The 19,387-nt window shown below is 41.0% G+C and overlaps 2 protein-coding genes across 4 annotated transcripts; both read right to left on the bottom strand.

The window, feature by feature from the left end:
• Positions 1 to 370: 370 nt before the first annotated feature.
• On the bottom strand, positions 371 to 10,454 carry ssx2ipa (synovial sarcoma, X breakpoint 2 interacting protein a). Of its 2 annotated transcripts, XM_080475969.1 has the most exons (14): positions 10,298 to 10,454; positions 7,121 to 7,241; positions 6,790 to 6,953; positions 6,183 to 6,392; positions 5,397 to 5,507; positions 5,173 to 5,308; positions 5,029 to 5,104; positions 4,772 to 4,952; positions 3,637 to 3,784; positions 3,418 to 3,554; positions 2,640 to 2,813; positions 2,442 to 2,559; positions 1,199 to 1,334; positions 371 to 1,110 (listed from the first exon to the last, which is right to left on the bottom strand). In XM_080475969.1, the coding sequence occupies exons 2-14, from the start codon at positions 7,152 to 7,154 to the stop codon at positions 966 to 968; spliced, it is 1,770 nt and encodes a 589-aa protein (XP_080332095.1). In that variant the 5' UTR covers positions 7,155 to 7,241; positions 10,298 to 10,454; the 3' UTR covers positions 371 to 965. The 2 variants fall into 2 exon arrangements, with proteins under 2 accessions (XP_080332095.1, XP_080332096.1); XM_080475970.1 differs by lacking the exon at positions 371 to 1,110 and having other exon boundaries at positions 2,442 to 2,552; positions 2,632 to 2,813; positions 10,298 to 10,453.
• A 575-nt stretch (positions 10,455 to 11,029) lies between these two features.
• Positions 11,030 to 18,628, bottom strand: mcoln3a (mucolipin TRP cation channel 3a). Of its 2 annotated transcripts, none has more exons than XM_080475990.1 (13): positions 18,508 to 18,628; positions 18,036 to 18,254; positions 16,983 to 17,150; positions 16,745 to 16,898; positions 15,673 to 15,754; positions 15,487 to 15,583; positions 15,308 to 15,407; positions 14,346 to 14,458; positions 13,296 to 13,445; positions 12,381 to 12,482; positions 12,172 to 12,294; positions 11,891 to 12,097; positions 11,030 to 11,807 (listed from the first exon to the last, which is right to left on the bottom strand). In XM_080475990.1, exons 2-13 carry the CDS (start codon positions 18,249 to 18,251, stop codon positions 11,667 to 11,669), a joined length of 1,653 nt encoding a protein of 550 aa, XP_080332116.1. In that variant the 5' UTR covers positions 18,252 to 18,254; positions 18,508 to 18,628; the 3' UTR covers positions 11,030 to 11,666. The 2 variants fall into 2 exon arrangements, with proteins under 2 accessions (XP_080332116.1, XP_080332117.1); XM_080475991.1 differs by having other exon boundaries at positions 18,036 to 18,411; positions 18,508 to 18,603.
• Positions 18,629 to 19,387: the final 759 nt, after the last annotated feature.

Here is a 19,387-nt window from a genome sequence, read left to right as displayed (position 1 = left end):
GGCGGTCAGAAGAACAGGCTTTGTAATGGGAGAGTTTAGTAAAGCACTGCTGCATTTCTTACAATCACTTATTGTGGTTGTTTTACTGATGTTTCTCTAAATTCTCCTGTAAAATAGTATGGCAGAAGTTATTGTCCTCTGGAAACAAAGTCTTTTCTTCAAACCACTGCACACTTGCGTTGAACCTTCTGGGCCACCGTAACCAAGAGTTGCTTGTGGGTACATTTTCCCAAAAAAATCCAAAGTGAAGGCATCTCAAAGCAATTTCAATCAGATCGATTGAATTTGCATCGTGATGCCTCCTTCCTGGATAAATGACAATGCGGAGTCCCGAATGAAGATTTTAGCTCAGACAGACTTTTTTTTTTTTAAAGATTATAAAATGATCTGTGAGTCACCACTGTTGTGCATTTTTTTAACTACTTAAACAATAAGACAATTGTTTTTCAAAATGTGTTCTTTTATTTTCAAACTCTGTATTAAAAAATTGAATAGTATGTATTTTTCTTCTTTCGTCAATCGGCACTTATGCTCATTTTATTTATATCCCAATAAATAAAAGGTAGATGCTTTGGTATTTGACTGCTGCACAAGGATTTTCACATCATTTTCTCAGTTATCTGGTGTATTTATAGGCAAACACATGAACCATACTAGTTAAAAACATTTTTATTGTATTAGTATACCAGAAGAGAAACAGATTAAAATGTAATATCAATATACACCTCAATCAAAGATCAATGTAAACAGTAAAGCTACTTTCAAGATCACTAACATGTATGTGGGATTTGTAATAATAACATGTCAGACAATGGCTTAAAATCTTCTGTGTCAAAAACAAAACTATAACAAATCCGATAAAGTGCTTTCTTGTTCGATCAGCTTTGGTGATTATCCATGGTAATGGGAGTTCTGCTACAAGTCGATGCTCAAGTCCAACGTGAAGGAAACTAAAATGTGTGTTTTTATGAGAGGCTGTTCTCATCTTCACCCAGAGAGAAAATACTCAGATCGCTGTGTTGAAGTCGGCTTTTTGATTTGACCAGACTATCCAGATCTTCAGTGGTGCCGGAAACCTGCCAGCGGCCCCGGTTCGATTGTCTGGAGGAGCTGAAAACGGGCAAAGATTAACGACGAATGTCCGAATCATGTGGCGTTTATACACAGCATGAGACACAGTGCAGTATTTCACTATCACCTGCTGTCTGGAGTGAGGCGGAGAGTCCGGTAACTGTCAGCAGGAGATGGCACAGCAGCACTTTGTGAAGGAGCGCATTTGGAGGATTTGGCCCGCCAAGCTTTCCCTGGAGACATCCTGATCTCCGGCTCACTTCCTGCAATGCAGTAGTACAAGGAGTCTTACCTCAAGGCACAAAGACAAGACAAAATAGGTGAAACCTTTAGAATTATTTATCTTCATAAATGTTTGGTTATAAAATGTAAGTCTAAGTCACAAGTACAAAAAATCCTAAACATAAAGCCACACAAACAACTGTAATAATCCATGATTTTGAATTGAATATTTAAAAGTTTCATACACATGGCAACGTTTTGAAAATGATGTCCATTTACATGGAGACGGCAGAAATGCTGAAAACAATTTAGTTTTAATGTTGGGCCACTAGTGGATGCTGTTTGTTTTTTTAATGAAACAACACACGCATACACGCAAAGAAACAACATGCTATAAACATTAACAATGGCGAGCACACAGACATTCATATGGACATACGATCAATTCGGATTGTTAATATGGCGACTCTAAACTATTAAAACTACCAAGTCCCAGGAGAATATGGACTGGGAGTCATGACACTCTGGAGGCAAATGTTATTTACTCGCACATGTGCAGAAGAACTATTTACCAAGGCCTTGACGCACATGTGCAGTGTGGGGAAAAAAAACGTTTCAGAAAAGTAGAATTTTTTTTTCCTGTTTTCACAAAGACAGCATTTTTGAAAAGTTCCACCTTGGAAGCCGTTTTTAAAAAGTCGCTTTTCAAGCGCCTCTGAGCACCACTGTTGCATAAACCGACAACCAAAACGCAACAAAGGATTTGCATTTTCACTTGAAAACTTTGTCGTGGTGTGTTGAAACTGGCTCTGCACCCCAGAAACCACCCTAAAGGTGCAGCACGGTTATCCTATTAATAACAATGACAATAAAGTTTCTGATTCTGATTGGGTGGAGGGAGCATCATAGTTTGTGGCTGCTTTACTGCTTTGAATCCTGAACAATTTGGTCATCATATCACGATGATCGAGTGAATTCAGGACAGAATACATCCCTATATAACAATACATGTCGTGTTGTCTGACTCGGCTTACGGTTAACATTGGAAGACTGTGAAATAGAGGCACATGTGTGACTGTTGAGAATGTTAATGATTGACTTCAGAGTGATAGAGAGACGTCTGGAGACTCTGGACAACACTGACGTACTGATTGATAAGGCACTTTGACCGTCGGAGAGGGAGCATCTCCTGCGGTCCGTGAATGGAGTCATGTTGAGGAACTGGTTCTTCAGCCAGGAGGCGCGGTCCTCCTCGAAGGCTTTTTTCTGTGGACCACAACAAGATCCAGTTAACTTCTATTACGATCTGAACGAAACTGCAGCATGACATCAGAACACTTCATCACCTCCCGGCCCAGACGAATGGCAGCCTCGGTGAAGTTCTTCCTCTCTCGCTCAAAATTCCTCTTCTGCTCTTCGAAGAGCCTCCACTCCTCTTTCAGACGCTCCTTCTCCTCCAGGGTGTAGCAGTCGTGAAGGAAGGACGCCGTCTCGTCGTCGATGGACGGGTTCAGCTGTTGCTACAAAACCCAGGAGAAACGCCACATTTAGCGTTTCCGATTCACACTCTTCAACGAGCGTTGAGTCTTGTTACTGGGAATTTGACCTCGACTGTATTTATGAGTTTTTTTTCCCCCCACTCAGTGGTGCTTGAACAAGAAACCTCAAGAGGTCTTCAACTTGTTTGAAAGTCATTAATCTGCCCGCTACCAGCGGGACTGCGGACATTTTGGAAGAACAAAGGGGAGTTGGAGAGAAGCATGTAATCATCGCTACACTTGCTCGGGAACTTCAAACCCAAGTGTTTCTATAATAACCTGGACCAAATGGCTACGAGCTAAACACACCTCAGGCACCATTTACGCAGAGATTGTGTGATACTAAGATCTGAAAAGACAAAGCAGCACATCAAGAAAAAAAACAAACATCACAAGTACAAAGAAATTTTTACAATTTGCGCAGCGGTTTGGCCGAATTGGACTCTTCTGGTGCATGCTTGGTTGTTTCCTTATATCTGACACCGCTACGTTAAATGGTTCTGAAAGGTTGGTGTAGTAAGAGTCTTCGTAGATACAGGAGCTCGTTGATGAGGTAGCGAGAAAACAACAGCAGGTTGACACCGACCTGGAGGAGCAGCTGCTGAGCGTGGATGAACTCTTTGCACTGCTGGACTTCCTGCTTCATCTTCTCCATCTTCTCCTCGTGGGTTTCCCGAGGTACCACCTCCTTGCTGGTCTCCATCTGATCCTGCACCCGAGAGACTGAACAAACGCGTCATGAGCTCACGATCGTTTCCCAGCAGTACTGCTGTGACGCGGAACGTCCTGATCGGCGTGTACGTACCTTGGCTGTCCAGCTTCTCCACGTGCTTCCTCAGTTTCCTCCACTGCTGGCGGATGCTGTTGGTGAGCTGCTCCCTGGCGTGCTCGCACGACTGGTCCAGAGCTTCCCTGCTGCCGTCCGCGGGCTGATCCTCACCGTCTGACTCTCTCTGCACACACACAGTCATGTCACACCCTGCTGGTTCATCGAGAGTTATTGAAACATCGAATAGAGCGTATACTTTGCTCTTTTAGACAAACTGCAGATGCTAAAAACAGTATTAAATAATATTGTACCCAATAATATTGTACTCCAATCAAATTATGAGCTCTTTTTATGCAATTTCTTTCACATTTCCCTTATTTTTATGTAGCACTGTTGCATTTTGTGATCAGAAATAGTGTAATGTTGTAGGGAAGAACAGGTCATCATATTTGAAATAATTATCATCTTGAATGAATATTAAAAAATGAAAGAAAAAAAAAAAAGGTGGCCCAGTGAAAGAAGCCTTAATTATTAGAAGATAATGAAATCTTTAACTACATTTAAAATACTGTCAAAGGGCCAATCAGAAATGTGCATTAGCAACAAACTGGAGATAACAAATATATATAATCACATGCAAAGATATCAACTTTAATTTAATCTAATCTCAAAAAGACAACTTTTTGTTCGTTCAGAGCAGTGAAATGCAGCTTTTTATTGTGTAGCTATGCACAAACCTCCAAAATTGCCAACAAGCATGAAGTTTTGTGCGATTTAAAGAACAAGAACCAGCAGCCTGGATTAAGAAAAGACTATTTCCCCATCTCCAGCCATCTCCATCTTCTGTACATGAGCAAGTCGTTAGACAATAACAACACTTGTTCCTAAGTCTGTTTAGCTCCACTTGGGTTGCATGTAAAATAACGAGTTTAATAATAATAGTCAAGCCTGGATTGAACTCCGGTGTTGATAACCTGCTTCGTGTTCATTTTTTTAAAAATCAGTATCGCACATGTCTGGGGAAGTTAACGGAGATATATCCTGGGTATGTTTACATTGTTTTCAGTGTTTCTGACGTTTGAGTGTAAATTGACATCATTTTCAAAATGTCGCTGTGTGAACGCGAATGTTGCAGCGTAATCAGGGCCTTAAGTGTGTGTGAATTCTAAACCTGCTCCTGGCTGTCGTCGGCGGAGGCTCCTCTGGCTGGGGGCTGTCTTGGACTCAGGATGTGGATCATCTCCTTCTTCATTTGCTGGAGGACTTTCTTCAGCTCGGCGTTCTCCAGCATCAGAGCACTCTGACTGGCCTCGTAGTCACCCAGCAGGGACTTGTACATCTCGCCTTCGTGACTGTTCGGGAACAGATCCACGTTACGGTCCAGACACAATCTGGTTAGCGTGCGACAAGGTGGCGTCTCGCAATTACCTCACGGTGGTTTTTGCAGTCTTCCAGTGGCTCCTCCTGCCGTCCGCCCGGCCCAGACAGCTCAGCATCTCAATGGCTGTTTGGGACAAACCGTCAGCTCTAGATCTAAAACCCTCCAGATGTAATAGAGACTCGTTCCCTTACCGAGCTTCTTATCCCGCCTGTCCACCAAGAGCTGGCTGAGGCGATCCTTGAGCTTGGCTGCTTCTCGCTCCTTCCTCTTGGCTTCATGGCTGTACTGCGAGGCGCGGCGGGCGATGATGCTCTGGAGCTTCAGAACCTGTCCAGGTCGGTTGGTCACATTCAAACAAACGTTCCCAAAACCAAACGCGACAGAGAGCATCCGTGAAGCTTGAAGGGGAACCTACCTCCTCCTTCTCCGTTTTCAAGCAGCTCTGCAGCGTCTTGAGCTTCAGCTGCAGCTGCCGCTCCAGCTCGTGAAGACCCGACTTCTCCCTTAAAGACAATTCCAGTTGATCCTGGAAGAAAAACGCACAGATGAAAACGTTTGATCTGAAATACTGTAATCAATAACAAACAACAACAAAACGCTTCTGAAGTAAGTTCAACAATTTGATTCAGCTGATGTTTACACATTTCCAATGAAAAATGCATCGTTTTTGCGTTTACGCAGCCATGTAAATGTCAGGCCACGAGTTGGAGATGTGGTTCGATTTTTTTTCAAAAATGTGTTTTTCTCCATCTCTTTGGAGATGGAGTGGGAGCGTTTTCCAAAAGTTACATCCCCCCCCCCCCCCCCCCCACCCATTTCCACAGAGACGGAGCATTTCTTGAAAAGTTTCGTTTTCATGGAGACGGAGTCGGGTGGTTTTCAAAAAGTTGCGTTTTACCGTTTCCATGGAGATGGAACGTGAGAGCATTTTCAGAAAGTTCCACCTTGGGAGTCATTTTCAAAAAGTTATGTTTTCAGTGGCTCTGAGCACCGTTATTAGGTAAGCGGACCTCCAAAATGCAACAAAAGTTTTCCGTTTTCACTTGATCTCATCAGATGTTTAAGATATGTGGTGATTACAGTCAATCAAAGGTTAAAATATTTTTTTCCCGGACAATTGTGTTTCGTTTCTCACTGAAAACTGTATATATTTTTAACTCATCCGAGCCCACTGTAATTTAGCACCTGGATCTTTACTTGCCTTCAGCCGGGAGTTGCTGGAATGCATAAGCTCCAGCGTGCTGCTTTTCTTCAGCTGTTCCCTCTCCAGCTCCTCCAAACTGGTCATATTGCGCTTGTTGATGCGCAGCAGCTCGTACACGGCGTTGAGAGCCGGCACCGGGCTCAGGCCGGCTCCGCCCGGCGAGGAGGCCTCCATGCACGAGGAGGAGAGGCCCAGCGAGGAGAGCTCCTGTGGTCCAAAAAAGAACCTGCGTCATTGCCTTAAGGAGGTTTTAGGGAGCGACTCCTCACAATACAATTTACTGTCTATGACAAAAACCATCAGTGAAAGGTATGAAAGGAAACTCGCCCTCATGTTCTCTGCTCCTGAACGACAGAGATGTCAAAGTTCCACCCAAAACACACTCGCAGGGGATTATACTTGAATACTTCAATTGACCCGTCGGCTAAAACCCGCCCCCTCGAGCGCAAACCGACCAATAACATTCAACTGACAACTGTCCGGACTCGGACCTCAGCTCCGTAGAGAAGCATGAGAGCTGGTGACACTTATAATGTTCTCTGGGCTCTTCCAAGTCATTTAAGATTCATTTCACCGCTAAAACTGAGCAGATGCGTTTCCTGACCTGGTTGATGTAGGAGGTGCAGTTGGCCACATTCTCCTCTGTGCAGAAGGAGCTGATGAGGCTGTAGGAGGTCTTGGAGAGGGGCAGCGAGCCCACCGACATCAGGTTGTTCTGTCTGGACGGGGACATGCTCACGTTCGAGATGCTGGAGATCTCATAGTTTTCTGAAAAACACAGGGAGGGTTAAAAAAAAGTCAGCCGTGATGTACTGAGGAGCTTCAACTGGGTTGCTGTGCACAGAATGAGAGCAGAGATGTGGGCCACCTCGCACCGGGCCCAGAAAAAGCTCCTGAAATAGTTCAGCCATCGCGTCCTACTAAAGGACAATTACCCATAGATGTCTCGTTCGTCCACCACTCTCCCATATCACCGGCACATCGGAGGCTGCGGGGTCATGAGTCTCCTGGGGCGGGCGACAAGCGGATCAGGTGGAATCCCGCTGGAACGGCTCACTGCAACAGAACATCGAGCCGTGAGACACACCAGCGATACATTATCTGGACCTCATCCGCTGAGGATTTACTGTCAGAACTGTGCCAGTGGGGGAGAGATTAGGGCTTTAACCGGGGCGCCCTATTGGCTATTGGGAGCAAAACTGTTGAGGTTGGAGTGTGTGTGTGTGTGTGTGTGTGTGGGGTGGGGTGGGGTGGGGTGGGGTGGGGGGGGGTATCAGCATCCAGACGAAGGATTTACAAAGATCACAATGAGAGCTGTGCCTCCATGGACGACGTATCACCGTACTTACAAACTGGCTGAACCAGATACCAAGCTATACACACACACACACACACACACACACACACCGCTCCTCCGCTCGCTGCACTGTCCCGACATGTGTTCAGACCGAGGCCGTCGGGCACACGCAGGGAAGAAACATTCTGTTCATGTGCATTGAGACCAGGACCTGAAGCTCAACTTTGTCTTATCTCGTAAACCAGAAAACACACAACTTTTAATCTGTGGAAACAGTCTGACGCAGAAACACGTGTGTTAATCTATGTCCGCATAGTCATTTTACACATTTTCAGCTAAACACAACAGAAAGGACATTTTTCTGCTTTTTCTTCTACGGAAATCATAACGAACCAGGTCATAGATTAAAAAAAAAAAAAAAAAGAGCTATTATTAGAGCATCCATTCTGGATTATCCCAGAGAGACTGGAGTGTCCATGCAACACACGGTCACACAGCCAGACAAAAACAAGTGTGATACAGCATGTGGAAATCAAGCTGGCAAAGTCAGCCAGATACCGTCTGACTAGATCTCTCACCGAGCCTGCGTTGATGCCAAAAACACTGATCCCGACACATTTATCCTCAGAATAATTATCACAATATGTTGAATGGAACTCGTGACACTGCAGCAGCTCTTCACCGATGTGAAAACTCTCTGGGTTAAATCATCATCTTTCTCCAGATTGGCCCACTTTTTAATCTCATTTTACCAGCTCAGGAGCCACATGCAACCCAATTGTATCTTGAGTGGACCAGACTGGTAAAATAGTGCCATAATAACCTTAAAAATTTAAGCTTTATAAGTCTTCCCATGTTGTGCCGCAGAGTACATGTGATGGAAATGTTGATGTTTTCACAAAACCAAACAATTACTACCAGAAATGCCGACAATCTCAATGCAAAGTCAATTTAACTGAAACCTTCTGGTGCAAAATACAGTAAAGTGTCCCTCAATAAAACCCTGTCGCATTATGCATGTTTTTACAAACTCACCCTGACCGCATGGCTTTGATTCTAGTTTAATAGCAACGAGGTCGGTATCTTTCATGGAAGCATCGCCGACGTCTCAGCTAGAGTTTCAGTATTGTGTTGTGTCCGCTTCGCTTAAGAAATTTGTTTGGAGGAAAACAAAAATCAATGTTTTCTTTGACGGGTTGGCCGGATTACAGCCTCTTGCAGGCTGGTTTTGGGCCCTCGTGTTTGACGCCCCTGATCTAGTTACATTTTTTTTTAACCTTGAAATGAAGCTGGACAGTCTTTGTGTCTGAAACACACAAATCTGGGCGGTTTAATAGTTTGTTTAAGAGCAGAGGACAACGTCATCCATAGATCATCACCTCTCAACCTTTTCTGATAACTGTATGAGCATAAATGTTTCATTTAAGGAGGACGGCTGCGACGTTTTTCATCTGTTCTGTAAAAAGCATCAACCAACTGTCACTAGGAATTAATATAAATTATATATTAACAGCAGCTTGAGTTGCTTTCCGGTTGCCTCGGATCCTGGAAGTCTGGGCATCACAACCAGTCGGTCCACACAATGCAGCCTTTTTTTTTCTTCTTCCACATGACTTCCACTACGGCCCTTTCTGCCCCGGGCAGCCGAAACTTCGGTTACACTCACAGTAGAATGTGGGTACGTCCTTGATCCAAGCAAGAGACTAAGACAGGCATTACCAAGGATAAAAAAAAGGTCAAAAGAGCTCAATTTTATTGCCTTTCTTTTATTTGAGACAGTTTTTTTTGCCTTAATATCACAGCTTGTATTCATTACATTGTTGATTACCTCTCTTGGTATGCTTTCTTTCCTTTTTTTTTTTTACTTTTTTAAATCACAATGTTGAGTCTCATGAGGCCGCCGATGACAAATACAATATAACTGAGCCAAATTCCCAGTAAAACAAGCCTTATTTACAGACTTTTGAAGGTATAATCAAAAAGAAATTGCTCATGTTTAAAACCAACAAGCTAAAAGATGAATGTTTTTTCAGGATTTGGATTATTTTGGATCACATTGGAAACTTTATAAAATCATCCCAGTGTTTTGTGATATAATGATTCATCGCATTAAAACTGTTTTTGTAACTTTTCAAATGAGAATGTCAAGTCTCATGACGCTGGCAATGCAACTGCTAATACACAAGAGCACAATTGAACCAATTTCCCAGTAAAATTTGTTGTTAATCTGGTTTATGCAACAACAAAACAATGCATATTTGCACTTGGATACCTAGAGTTTAACAGAAGAAAAACTCCCAGTAATCAGAATACTCGGTTTTAATGGCCATCGACCTTGTTGTTTAGAAATCAAGATGACATTTTCGCATATGGATTACGATCTGGATTATTTTGGATCACATTGGAAACGTTATACCAAAACTCTCTATTGTTTTATGACATAATGACCTCAAGCTCTATTTGTACCTGATTTATGAAGATCTGTTAATCTTTTACAAAAAGCCACAATGTTGCTTGTTCAGCCCCACGTTTGGGACTTTAATCCAGACTGTACCTTTCAAGATTAAACCAGGATTTTACTCGACCTCTTTAACCTAGAAATAATAATCTTTATTATAAGCATTAATTCTTTTACACTTCACTCAGACTATTTAAATTGCACTTTCAACATTTAAGCTACATTATCGACCACATTTAATATAAACCCAAGCAGTTAAAGGGTTGAACTTCTCTGGACTTTGCTCCACCTGTGTGTAAACGGATTAGGATTAAGAGGAGGGACAAACCCTGTGGGGAAAAAAAAAAAAACACTCACCGACTCGGAGGGTAAAACTTCAAACAGTCCGCTCGTTTCCAGGTTGGAACTGAAGTTAATAAATTATTCCCGGTTTCAGTCACGTAAAGCTCAACCACGGTTAACTCTCCACACACACAGACACAGACACAGACACACACAAACACACTCTGAAACTGTGCGTGTTGCTGCAGCTTGTTTTTAAGTCCACCCCCCTCCCCGCCGCGAGACCTACAAGCCGAGCGCTGATTGGACGCCGCGTTGTCATGAGAACAGTAAACGGGCCGCATGTTGGCGGCGGACGTGGAGTTTGAAGTGAAGCCGTCAGGTGTCGCCGTCAGGTGTCGACACGCGGAACAGAAGTGCCCCCGCGTGGCACCACAAGGGAAGCGTCACACACCGAGGCTGTCTACTCATATACATATCTAGATATAAGTAAACATTATGACATAATATAAATGTAGATGAGTAGACAAAAATACATATGTAACTAGACACATAGACATATATAAAAAGACACAAAGCCAGAGATAAGTGGACATTTAGACATATGTAAGTAGACCCGAAAACATATATAAGTAGACATATATGAGTAGACACATAGAGGTATACTACAAGTAGCTATATAAACATGTACCAGTAGATGTAGATATATATGTAACTAATAAACTAATATGTTTGTGAGTCTACTGTTATATTGTTTACATTATTACAAAATGTATTTTAAAGATGAGCTTCCTAAAACAGGAGAGTTATTGACAGCAATTTTTATTTATACATTCAGTAAGACTATGAATAGATATTTTATATAATTCTTGTACTTGGTTTTCTGAATGTAAGAAGCATTAATTCTCGGCTAATTTTAGAAATAATGTAACATTTTACATTATTGGGTCAAGAAGATTATTTTAGGGACTTTTTGTCTAAAAGTCACTGAAACCATTAAATGGCTTTAAAAACTCACTTTCCTCTTTATTGGCAAGATTTGTTGGATGTATCACCCATTACTTTATGGATGATGGTTAAACTGTATGTTTTGTTTTTTAGTTTTCTCCTGAAACATATAAAATAAGCACGTATTCTTGTCATACCATGATATAAAGAACTTATGACATGAAGATCAAACTGCAGTTTTCTAGGGTGATTCTCATGATCAATCCAGCAAATGCAAAAAAAAAAGAAAGAAAGTATTAAATTCAAATACAAAAGCCAAATATAACATCATGAGGTCGTGAAGTCTTTCCTTCTGGAGATATGACACTTTACTAAAGTTAGGTAACTGTTACATAATTGGTAATTAATACATTCCACACAAACATCTCAATGAAGATGGTCAGTAAGGCTTGTCACAGTTTCCAGTAAACAAAAGGGGAAGCTCCATCTTCTGGTTTCATCCTAAGCATCCACATGAAGACATGCAGCAGGTCGGAAGCTTGTCATCAATCTGGTATCTTCCAGAGTCGGGTTGATCTCTGCACTCTGCGATGAAGGCCTGGAGCTCCGACACTGGTTCCAAGTCCTTCTGGTGGTGCTGAGGAAAACAAGGTGGGACCCTCAGCTTTAAGGATAGACGACATTTTTTGCAAGATGCTTGGTGGGTTTTCTGGGACTGACCTTGATGGTTTCGTAGGTGTCGGTGATGAGCGCGATGAAGAGACTGAGCACCATGTAGATGAAGAGGGAGATGAAGGAGTAGAGGTAGAGCCTGCTGAAAAGCCACACCATGTAGGTTTTGCCCCTCAGATTCAGGAAGGTGGCGTACATGTCGTCCCCATTGATCAGAGAGAAGAGGCACTCCGTCACCTTGTCGAGCGTTCGAAACTGGAAGAAGAAAAGATTTTCAGACGGATGGAAGATAAGACAGCACCTGTGAGGCTTGGGGGATGTTTTCAAACCTTGTCATGGTAAGGCCCAAGTACGATCCAGCCACAGAAGCAGTACCCGAGGTAGATCATGACCGCGCAACTGCAGAAACGGATCACGTTTGGTAGCGCTGCCCTCAGGGTTAAGATCAGAATCTAAAGAAGAATCAATGACAGACTGTTCACTGCAGTTGGATTTTACGTGTACACGCTGTGTGAGACAGATTCATTGAAGGTCTTACGTTGTATTTCTTGAAGAAACCAAGGTAACGAATCACACCAACCCAGACCAGCATCGTTGCTGTTCCCAGCAGGATGCTGCAGACATCGTAGTTTGTCAGGAACTGCCAACAGAAAAGAATCAAGCAGGAGTCCTTAGTGGTAAATATTCATATAGAATTTAGTTTAAAATATTCCAGTGACATGAATAAATCAACATATTCAGCATGTCAGATGGACTTATATTGCACGAGATTGTGTTGACAGCAAATTGTCAGACCTGATGGGAACAATATGGAAGTACAAACACCAAGGAAGCACGTCGAAAGATATCATTGTCAATAAACTGCTCTGTTGGTGGGAACTGCATAGTCACATGATTTAAGCAAAAAGAACCCCCCAAAAAAGGTACAAAATGTCATAAGATATTCAATCCAAGAACAAATCACATCATGTTAAGGCCACTTCTGTTCTCTTTCACTTGGTTATGCAGTTATGCAGATGATACACGGTTGTATATTGCTGTTGAATCATATATCTCAAGGTAACTAAATGAATGAAATGTCTCAAATTACTGACTGGATGGGAATTAACATTGATAAAGAGATAGAAGTTATGAATCAGATGGGAAATCTGATTTAATCAAAGAACAGCATCTGAAACATGGTTGTGATATCAAACTGTGAATACTTGAACAGCCAAAATTCTTAAGCCAAGGTTAAAAAAAACAAAAAAAAACGCCAAAAAATATTTGAATTAGCATTCTCTCACACATCAACTGTTTTTTTTCACAATTTTATGTAATTTTCATTCATGTCTATTTATTATGTTTTTTTGACAGCTTTGCTTCCCTTTGTCTGTTTTTTTCTCGATGAAGCTCTTTTAGCAATATCTTAGGTCTGGAAGGTGCTATACAGGATACAAAATGAACAACAAACCTTAGTTTGGATTCCGATTTTCAGCACCGATCCGGCGATCGTCAGCGTGTCACTGACAATGATGAGGATGTACCATCCGTTCACAAACTCCAATCGGTCCGACCAGCTTACAATTTTATTGTAATATGCGTGGAAGAATATGTTGAACTCCTGCACATGTAAACAAATATACAGAAACAAAAGATTTCAGACACACTTAATGGTAGATTATATACCGTATTTTCTGGACCATAAGTCCCACTTTTTTTTTTTTTTTTTAGTTTGGCTGGTCTTGGAATTTATATTAAGAAGCAACCTATGCAAAAATACAGTGGTAGATATTATCTGGGACCACTAGATGTCACTGTATGACAGCAGAATGCTGCTGGAGCATCACAGGAAAACCTCCATTACTACGGTATTTGACTGACGGCAAGCATAATGTTACCACAGAGAAACCATAACGCAGCAGAATTTAATCTATGCAGCAGAAAATGTAAACAGAGGAGCACAAAGACTTCACAGTGTGTGAGAACCTTGTGAGGTACTGGAGAAATGCAGAGAAACGAAAGGAAACAGAGAAGGCTAAAGGTTGCAGTTACGTCTGTGCACAAAATACAATACATCTATACACCAGTGTAACTTTAAATTTTTTCCTCTCCATGATGCATTTGATGACATAAGTAACTTAGTCTGAAAGCTATGTAATGTTTCAATTTAAAGTGTTCAGAAATAACCTGACATTTGAAGCAAAAATTAATAAAACAAAATTTTTAGTCATGTTCATGTCTTAGCGATATAAAAGGAAATTAGCAATCTGACAAACTAGCGCTCCTCCATCAAGTCTTGCAATACCACTTCATACCACAAGGTGGTACAGTAAGTAACTTTGGAAATTTCTATAACAGGATACCAGAGTGACTCACAGCTAATGCATAAAAGTATGATAAACTAAATCTTACACAATGTACTTTTTATTAAAAAAAAAAAAAGACATAAACTTGTAATTTCATGACGACCATTCTTGAGATTGTGTCAGTGCAGAAATGTCCCACGTGTTCTGTAACTTACAAACTGGAGCTGGACGCCATTGATAACTGAGCGTGTGCAGAGGACGAGGGAGGTCAAACAGGCGAGGATGACCACAGAATCGAAGGACAAGAGAAGGTAATCGTTCTTCCCAGCTGGAAACCAGAACTGGAAGTTAGTTAGCATTAGCATTTTAGCTGCACAGTCCGAGACGATTGTCTTCATTCAATCAGGAGGATCAGGGGCAAATCAGATTTTGAAAAACAGTTAAAAAAAATTTTATCACATTTTATGGGTGGGTTCAGACTTATCTTCTGATTTACTGCTGATTGAAGGACTCAAATAGTACGAAAATAGGTCAATTATTCATAAAAATGTCTTTTTAAAATTGCAAACACTGCACAGGAGAAGGTGGAGATCTTTATTCTTATTTCTCAGTTGCAAATCAAAACCTTTTGATAAACTACTCTCTATTATTAGAAAGCCGCCCCGAGGAGGCTGGGTTTAGGAGCAGTCTCACCTCCTACTGATAAACATTTTTTGGAGGTTTCTTTCAAAGAATTCTAAAATGTTTTGAAAGATGGACTGATGTGTTGTTTGAAAACATACCTGATATACCTTTTGTTTTCCTTAAACTCCGACTAACTGTCATTTCAAGTAAACCAGCCCCAGAACACACTCTTAATGAAGACTTAATGAAGCTTCTGCTTGTATTTGTTTACAAGTATGTTAATAAAAGTCTTAATAAGTGCTCTCTATTCACGAGCTGTTTAGAAGTACAATAACTGTCATCACCGGGGGCCTCTCTTAATCTAAAAAAGGCAGGATTGTTGTCATGTGGTTTATAAACGCACTTTATATAAATGAAGTTAAAATTGGCCAAAATTGAATAATAATGAAGAGCCCCACTAAAGAAATTTAATCACCAGCGGCCACTGGCCACTTCCCTTACTCCGATTTAATGGCTCTAAACATACTTAATTGTTACATGAGTCCAAACTTACAGCTTCCTTTCACATTCCAGTCTCTGCATTCATAAATCCTCACGTGATTCTCGACATCGACCTTGATCCTCCCGCTGTGTGCGCGGTTATCGAAAACAATCTGTATGAAAAGGACGAAAAGCCGAGTTGGTTAGACGTCCAGCTTTGCTTGTTACTCGCGAGGGACGGGTCTGACCCACCGTGACATTGAAGTTGTAGCAGTCTGGGAGCTCGTGGTGTCGCACCGTCTGCAGGTTGATGGTTTTCAGAGTGAGGTAGATGTTCACTGACAGCAGCCTGCAAACACACACACACACACGCACACACGCACACACATCAGCACTATCACCACCGAGCGGGGGAACCTGTATTTTCAGTCCGGTCACCTTTTGAAGTCCAGAGAACAGTTGACTTGTGTTGGCAGGCTGTCGTCATCCAGCCGTTGCTGTGGGTATATGGAAACACAGTCTGTACGGGGGGGGGGGGTTTGAAGAGGCCACGGGATCAGAATTATGCATATTTCTTCATATCAGAATATACCACAGTGGTTTTTAGTGCTTCCTCTTTGCATGTCTGCATTGTGAATATTTTCCAGTCCAGTTATGAATCAGCTTCCATAAATATCTATTACATGAAAACCTGGATACAACCGAGATTCGCTACAACAGTATAAATATGTTCCTCGGCTGTGATTATTTATCAGTTTGTTAATATTCTAAAGGACACATTGCGTGATAGTTAGAAAATAATCACCAGAATGTGAAGAGATATTTGAGTAGTGATGCTGCAGGGGCGTCAAAAGAAGTTTGCCAGCTAACTGACTGGCATTAGGCCAACATAATCTTAAAAATATTAAAAAGATGTTGGCAAGCTAAATTGGTAAAATGGCAGAATAACTAAAACCACTAGAAATGGGAAAAAAAAAGCTCATACAGCTGAAATTGCTAAAAAAATGCTAAAACATACGAAAGAAAGTGAAACGGCTTGAAAAGTTATTAAATTGAGTAAAATTGGCAAGAAAAACCTAAAACCGTTTAAACAATCAAAATGGCTAAAACTACTAAATCCACACAGAATGGCAGCAAAAGTTTAGGAATGCCCAATAAAGCTGAAACTATTAGAAAAGGTAAAATGGGAAAATGGCTAAAATTGCCTGAAATAAATAGCTAGTACAAGGAAAATTGCTAAAACAGTCTATAGAAGGTGAAATGTCTCAAAGGAGCAAAATGTGTGAAGTACCTCAAAACATCTTAAATAATTCAAACTTATAGAAAAGGTTAAAAAAAAAGTCAAAATTTGCAAAAAAATTCCTAAAAATAGGCTACATTTCTGATATAGATTCAAGAACATACAAAACAAAAACAGTAAAGTCGCCAATATTTCTAAAAGTGGCTTAAATGGCAAAAAATTGCCAAAAATACAAAAAACTACAATATTATAAATATCCTTTGTTTCTACCTTTGTCGATATGAGGGTCGATGTTGAAGGTGTCATTCCCGGGGTCGATGTTGCTGCTTCTGTAATAGACTTGGCAGATGGTTAGAGGAGTGTATTCCCCCTCAACCTCCTCATATGCAAGATTACCCACTGTCAGGTTTTGGAGATTGATGTACTAAAAAAAATAGAAAAATAACAAATATTTTCAGGGTGCGAAAAATCACACACAAGATGCTACAAAATGCAAATGTTTCGGTACCCCGTTGATAATGTGGTGGATGTGATCGTAGACGTCTGTCTTGGTGTAAAGTGCGTAGCTTCCCAGTGTGTGGTCCTTGTATCCTTTGAGAAACAAATGTCGAAACGTCATCTGATTTTCGGCTTTGAACGTGACCATCATCTCGTTGCTCAGGCCGAACGACACTAACTGAAAAAGAAAAATGGGTGAACATGTAAGGCAAATAACTACCGACTAGCTGTACATGTTCAAAGGATTTTTGGGGGATTTCTAAGAATTTAATGTGCTACAAAAGATCAATTAATATTTGTAATACCACTTTACACCACAAGGTGGTGTAGTCAGTCCGATCATCTAGCAAGAGGTCTGTGATCTTTATGATTAAAAGAAAAATATTTGTATATAACCACTGTTATCAGTATCATACTTCTCGACTATGTAGCCATTTCATTAATTTCATCTGTTTCATTCTATTTAGTCGTTTCCAGCAGTTTAATCCATTTTTGCAGTTTTTGCTTTCGTAAACCATTTTAGCAATTTCTGCTAAATTAGACATTTCATCATTTTTTTAGGGACCGAGCCCAAAAGGGCCCTGCCTGGCTTGGAGGCAAGGATCATATTGTAATTGTGGTGTTTCTGCTAAATCGAAATGTTTTATGATATTAAGATGTTTCTCGAAGTTTAAAAAATTTTGGCAATTTTAACCCATTTAGCTGTTTTATTATTTTTTGCCCCTTTTTAAGCCATATTAATAGATTCACCACCTGTTTGAGCCTTTACACTCATTTCTAGCAATTCAACACTTTTTAGTCATTTTCACATTTTTAACCATATTAGCTATTTTAGCCAATATCGCTCTTTTACCACTTTTGGCCCTTTTTAGGCCCTTGTTTTATCGTTTTGGCATTTAAGCTTCTGTTGAATTTTAGGGAAATATGACTCATATTAACTCAACTTTTCACCACGTATTTAACTTACTGACAAAACTAACATTGTTCGCAGTCCTTCATGTTGGAAAACACAGGCGACAGTGAATTCTTTCACAGAGAAGTAATGACAGATTTTCGGTCCTACCTGGGCTGTGATAATTGCAATTTTCAGTATTTGCAGCATGAGTTTCCAGGGTTTCCGGCCCCGGGCTCTGTACTTCTCACAGGGGTTCATGAAGAAGTATTTGAGCCGCCGTCTGAGGTCCTCCACAGCTTCAGAGTCCTTGGCGTGAGCTCTCCATCCGCAGTGGCCGTTCCTCTCGTCCAGCCTGGTGGCCAGCAGCGGCCCCGAGTCGTCCATCGCCTCCGTCGACAAAAGATGTTTGAGAAACTTCTTACTTTCCTTTCTCTATCTGAAATCTTTCAGCCATTCCAGTCATACTGATGTCTATCGAACTGGTTCTCCTGCTTGTGTCACTCTTTTCTGTCCCATCCTGGGGTATATACCGTGCTACAGTAATCTAGAAAAAAACAACATCCATAAACTAGTGGACTGCATGATGTTTAACCAGTGAAATCACCATTAATCATGACACACAAATTATAGATCTACCTACCTGCACCTATTGCACACCGGTTATCCAGAAAGCACTGAGCAGGTTCTCTCTGCGAAGACGATGGTTATCTGCTCACCACAGCAGCTTCACCACAATGACAGTCACTCCTCTGTGTCACTCTGAGCCTTTCCACTTTTTCCAATACAGAAAAACAAAAAAAGCTCCTGGTTACAGGATCCTCCTCTGTACACGTCTTCCTGAAAAAAGATATTCAAACATTCTCCATTTACAACACATTTTTAAATATACATTTTGAAAAATGATTTTTAAAAACACCTTTGCTTGAATGAGTTGTGTAAACGGGAATTGTTTTCAAAAATGTTGCCATGGAAACGCAAAACTTTACTGAAACCTAAAAAAAACCTATGTTGAAACATGTAGCGGGAGCCTTAAAGTTCTTGCTTTACTCCCAAGTTCTAAAGAATAAAACATCAGCTACAATCACACACAGAACTACCTTTGTCGTTGTGTTCACAGTTTTTCTAGAGATAGAGAGCTGAAAATACTGACCTGGCTCCTGCGATGTTTGTATTTGTTTCACTGAGTATTAAAAATAGGTATCAAAGCACAATAAAGAGTGGTGCGAATGATAATACACTATCCATGAGTGAAGTTCAACCACAGGTAGTCACAAATACATTTTTAACGATAACTAATCTGAGGCGTCGCTAACCATCATCATAGCTTTTGAAAAATTGCTGAATTTCTTGCTTGAGCCAGAACAAACCCTAAAGACACGATAGATTAGCTGAGGAGTCAAGCTTTTCTATTAACAGTCTATTTTCTAATCTGGTTACCTGTAGTAAAGCCACCTTGTGTTGAACACTGGTACTACAAGCCTCAGGACCTATTTATGTTTTTTTCTGTACATGTGGCCATC

This window comes from Lipophrys pholis (assembly GCF_963383615.2).
Source record: "Lipophrys pholis genome assembly, chromosome: 1".
In the NCBI taxonomy this organism is placed as follows: Eukaryota; Metazoa; Chordata; class Actinopteri; order Blenniiformes; family Blenniidae; genus Lipophrys; species Lipophrys pholis.
The sequence above is the reverse complement of the archived record's forward strand: the minus strand, read 5'-3'. Positions and strand labels throughout refer to the sequence as shown.